The sequence below is a fragment of the Penaeus vannamei genome, chromosome 19 (assembly GCF_042767895.1).
Source record: "Penaeus vannamei isolate JL-2024 chromosome 19, ASM4276789v1, whole genome shotgun sequence".
NCBI lineage: Eukaryota > Metazoa > Arthropoda > Malacostraca > Decapoda > Penaeidae > Penaeus > Penaeus vannamei.
Genome location: NC_091567.1, coordinates 42,156,697 through 42,161,696, shown reverse-complemented (window position 1 = coordinate 42,161,696; position 5,000 = coordinate 42,156,697). Strand labels below are relative to the sequence as shown.

The following is a 5,000-nucleotide window of genomic DNA, read 5'->3' as shown; positions in this document are numbered from 1 at the left end:
AACACTCAGTCTATATGATATCGGAATTTTAGTCTTTTTTTTAAGATCTTGTATCATTAATTAACTGATAGGCTGTTTAACATATTTGCTGTTATCGGAAAGAGTGGTACAACTACGAGACAAAGCAACGATTTGCTTGTTCCACGAACTTAAACTAGTTCTGGAACGGGAATGCTGATGGTAAGAAGCTCACTAGTTCTGGAACGGGAATGCTGATGCTGATGATTCCACATAAGGTTAGGGATATAGGCTCCCCTTGAGCAGTTGAAGCTGTTGAAGACATACTAAAGATGTATTCTTGTATGTAAATAGAAATACTTGTTGCTGTGATACGTCATTTGCCAATTTGTGTGTATTACGAACTTTTTTCATCAGGACCCATCTTATTTTGCACACTACCTTCATGAACCAGTATGTCATTCGGCCCAACCTGTCTCTCAAACCGATATCACTTCACACGCACACACACACATATATATATGTGTGTATGTGTGTGTGTGTACACACAGATATGCATACACACACACACACACACACACACACACACACACACACACACACACACACACACACACACACACACACACACACACACACACACACACACACACACATATATATATATGTATATATATACATATATATATTTATATAATTAATCTATATATATAAATATATATATATATATATATATATATATATATATATATATATATATATATATATATATATATATATATATACATACATACATACATATATATATATATATATATATATATATATATATATATATATATATATATATATATATATATATATATATATATATATATATATATATATAAAAGCATGTATGTATATATGATAATAATAATAATAATAATAATGATAATAATAACAATAATAAAGATCATTATCATGCGGCAACCCACTGAGCATTAGCTTGCGGCGCAGAACCGGGTCACGACCTGTGCTTTGAAGAAACCTGTAATGCATCATATTGAGATAATTCATGCTGATGTAATGTTAACACCAATGCAATATTTGAAATGTATTTTTATATTACTTTACATAATTTCATTCTATACCAATACGACAGAAATGCAATGTGTATACTGAATATCTAATTTATGCACTGTAAATTCATATTGCAAACTAATGTAATAAATAACCGATGTCATTTGGCATTATCAATCATTATTGTTATAATTGTTGTTATTATCATTACAGTTATTATTATTGCCATCATCATCATCATCATCATCATCATCCTTCTTCTCCTTCTCATTATCACCACCATCACCCCCATCCTCACCCTTCTCACCCTCGCCGTCCCTGTCCCTCAGACCACGACGTCAACGCCACGGACGCTCAGGGGCGGACCCCGATGCACCAGGCGATCTGCGCCGGCCACGAGAGCCTCGTCAACTTCCTCCTGTCGAGCGGCGGCAGCATTCGCAGGGCTGACAAGAACGGCGCGACCCCTCTGCACTACGGCGTGAGGTGGGGCGGCTCCGACGCCCTTCTGCGCCGCCTGGTCAAAGGGGGGAGCGTGGCGGCGGTCGACAGGCTCGGACGCACGCCCTTGCACTATGCGGCCAGTGCGTGTTGTTGCGGTGGCTTTGCTTCCGTCTGTGTGTTGTCTTTTTGCTTCCTTTCTTTCTGTCAACCTAACCTGATCCAACCTTATCTAACCTAGCCTAGCCTAACCTAAGCTAGCCGAAGCCAACCTGACCTAGACCAACCTTATCTAACCTAGCCTAGCCTAGCCTAACCTAAGCTAGCCGAAACCAACCCAACCTCTCCTTGCTTATGGACACGGGAGCATTCCTAGGTCTAAGAGCAATTGCCTTCGCTCGTTTTGGTCACAAGTTAAATGTATAAGAGGTAATTTTTCGGGTAATTTTTCTTTCTTTTTTCCCTTTGAGACCTAACCTTGCTTGGATATCTTTGTCAAATTGTTTTGCGTCTCCCGTTACGTTTTTCTAACTTCCTTTTAAACTTTTCCTTATCTCTACTCCACTCCTTTCCGTCTCTGTGTCTGTTTCCCTGTCTGTCTGTCTCTCTCTCTCACTCTCTCTCTCTCTCTCTCTCTCTCTCTCTCTCTCTCTCTCTCTCTCTCTCTCTCTCTCTCTCTCTCTCTCTCTCTCTCTCTCCCTCCCTCCCTCCCTCCTTACCTCTGACTCTCTCCCCTCCTCCCTCTCCCTGCCACTCACACACGGAACTAATCACAGTCAGCACTATCCGGGACTTAGCCTCACCCCCTCCTGGAAAGACTACTAAGGCTTCTATCACAAAGACATACGTGGCGGAACTGCAGGGGAGTGCTGGCGGTGCGCACTGCTGCGGAACTCAACCTCTGTACGGGTTTAAGGAATCCGTGACCACGAGCACGGGGTTTGGCGGTTCGAATCCTACGCCGAATTAACATAGGGTTTTACTCTAATTCACAAGATCAAAAGGAGCTTGTGAAATAAAGAAAGGGAAAACCACACACGCACGCACACACACAGACACACACACACACACACACACACACACATATATATATATATATATATATATATATATATATATATATATATATATATATATATATATATATATATATGTGTGTGTGTGTGTGTGTGTGTGTGTGTGTGTGTGTGTGTGTGTGTGTGTGTGTGTGTGTGTGTGTGTGTGTGTGTGTGTGTGTGTGTGTGTGTATGTATATATAGTGAAAACGATAATAACGTACATAATCATAATAATTAGCATGATTATAATAGAAATAGAGATGGATTGATAGATAGATAGATAGAGAGAGAGAGAGGGAGGGAGAGAGGGAAAGAGAGGGGGAGGGAAGGAGAGGGGGAGGGAAAGAGAGGGGGAGGGAAAGAGAGGGGGAGGGAAAGAGAGGGGGAGGGAAAGAGAGGGGGGAGGGAAAGAGAGGGGGAGGGAAAGAGAGGGGGAGGGAAAGAGAGGGGGAGGGAAAGAGAGGGAGGGAAAGAGAGACAGAGGGAAAGAGAGAGAGAGGGAAAGAGAGAGAGAGAAAGAGAGAGAGAGAGAGAGAGAGAGAGAGAGAGAGAGAGAGAGAGAGAGAGAGAGAGAGAGAGAGAGAGAGAGAGAGAGAGAGAGAGAGAGAGAGAGAGAGAGAGAGAGCGAGCGAGCAAGAGCAAGAGCAAATGTTGAAAATAAATATCCGCATCCGCAGATATTGAAGAAATATCGACATCCGGAAATACATCCCGCAGGTTTGCAATATTTGGTTGGTGCCACTGAGCACGCTGTGCAGCTGTGTAGCTCTCCTGGGTGGTCTGCTTCACAGCTTGGATTAGTTCCTGCTGTCTCCGGTCTGCTAGACGATGTCTGCAACTTTGTGGCGTGTGGTATCGGCCCTTGCAGCACTCACACACGTTTCCAGAGTGCCCTTGGCGGTGGCACACAGAGCACCTGGTGGCTGTCACTAAGTTTCCTTTGTGAGAGTTTTTGTGGAATGATCTTCCTTTTAGCTTCTGGGTCCCTTGCAAGATGGCGGTACAAGGGTTGATGCCTGTGTTCATGCCTTCGCTTGTGCTGACCTTGGTGGGGCTGCCTGTCTTCTAAGTTTGTGCTGAGCTTTGTTGTGCGTGTTTTGGTTTGCACTTTTTTGTTTTTTGGTCTGCCCACCAAGTACAGGTTTCATAACTTCCCTCTAGTTGTTTTTCCCACTCTTCATCTATTTTGTTGGAGCGGGCAGTGCAGGCGATTGAGGTTGATGCAGCTCCTCGGTTTTGGCTCGTGTGGCCACCAAAGTATCGATGACTTCCAGCACCTCTACTTTGACACTCCTTCTTTCTGGCAGACCAGTGACTATGTTTTTGAACGTGTTTAACTGGCTCTTCGCTGTTGTCAGGTCTCTGCGGAGGTTCCTAACCAGGTCTGCTAGGACGTTCTTTGGCAGGTCCTCTAAATGTTCCTCATCATTGGAGGTTTAAAGGGTAGGTGGGGCAGCCTCGTTTCCCTCGGCAAAAAACCTTATTACATCTGCGATCCCCTGAAGTTCTCTCAGCTCAGCTGTCTTCTCACAGTTGTAATCCACTTCATCTTCCTCCCTCCCTCCTTCCCTCTCCCTCTCCGTCTCTCTCTATCCATTTATCTTTTCCCTGGCAAGAGCACCCATTTCCACTTCTCTCTCTCTCCCTCCTTCCCACTCTCTTTCTCCCTCTCTCTCTCTCTCCCTCCTTCCCACTCTCTTTCTCCCTCTCTCCCTCCCCTTCTTTCTCTCCCTCCCTCCCTCCTCTCTCTCTCTCTCTCTATCTCTCTTTCTCTCCCTCCCTCCCTCTCTTTCTCTCCCTCCCTCTCTCTCTTTCTCTCCTCTCCCTCCCTCCCTTCCTCCCCCCTCTCTTTCTCATTCTCTCTCTCTCCCTTTCCCTCCTTCTCTCGCTCTCTTTCTATTTCCCTCCCTCTCTTTCTCCTTCTTTTCTCTCCCCCCCCCTCTCTCTCTCTCGCTTCCTCCCATCCTCCTTCCATCTATTTCCACCTCTCTTTCTCTCTCTCTCTTTCTATCTATCTTTTCCTAGGCAAGAACACCCATTTCCACTTCTCTCTCCCTCCCTTCCTCCTCCCCCCCCTTGCTCTCTATCTCTCTCCCTTCCTCCCTCCCTCTGTCTCTTTCTCCCTCCCTTCCCCCCTCTCTCCCTTCCTTCCTCCCCACCCTCTCTCTCTCTTTCTCTCCCTCCCCTCTCCCATTTCCACCTCTCTCTCTTTCTCTCTCTTTCCCCAGACGACAACACCCATTTCCACCTCTTTCTCTCTTCTCCTCAGGCAAGAGCTCCGTCATGTCCGACATGTACATCCTGATCAACAACGGTGCGCCCCTCAACACGCAGGACAACCGCGGCCTGACGCCCCTCCACCTGGCCTCCCGCCTCGGCAACGAATCCCTGGTGAGGATCCTGCTCGACAACAACGCTCGCCACGACATCCTCGACGTCGACAACTTCCTGCCGATCGACCACGCGAAGGAGAAGGGCCAC

General features: G+C 45.8%; 1 protein-coding gene across 1 annotated transcript in view; it reads left to right on the top strand.

Moving 5' to 3' along the window:
• The window catches only part of LOC113808224 (uncharacterized), a 41,457-nt gene that overhangs the window by 34,664 nt on the left and 1,793 nt on the right, over window positions 1–5,000 (top strand). The window contains exons 11-12 of the mRNA XM_027359570.2: window positions 1,350–1,604; window positions 4,789–5,000. The exon at window positions 4,789–5,000 is cut by the window's right edge and continues 1,793 nt beyond it. Of these exons, the coding sequence (XP_027215371.2) occupies window positions 1,350–1,604; window positions 4,789–5,000 (467 nt within the window). The remainder of the gene's footprint in view (window positions 1–1,349; window positions 1,605–4,788) is intronic.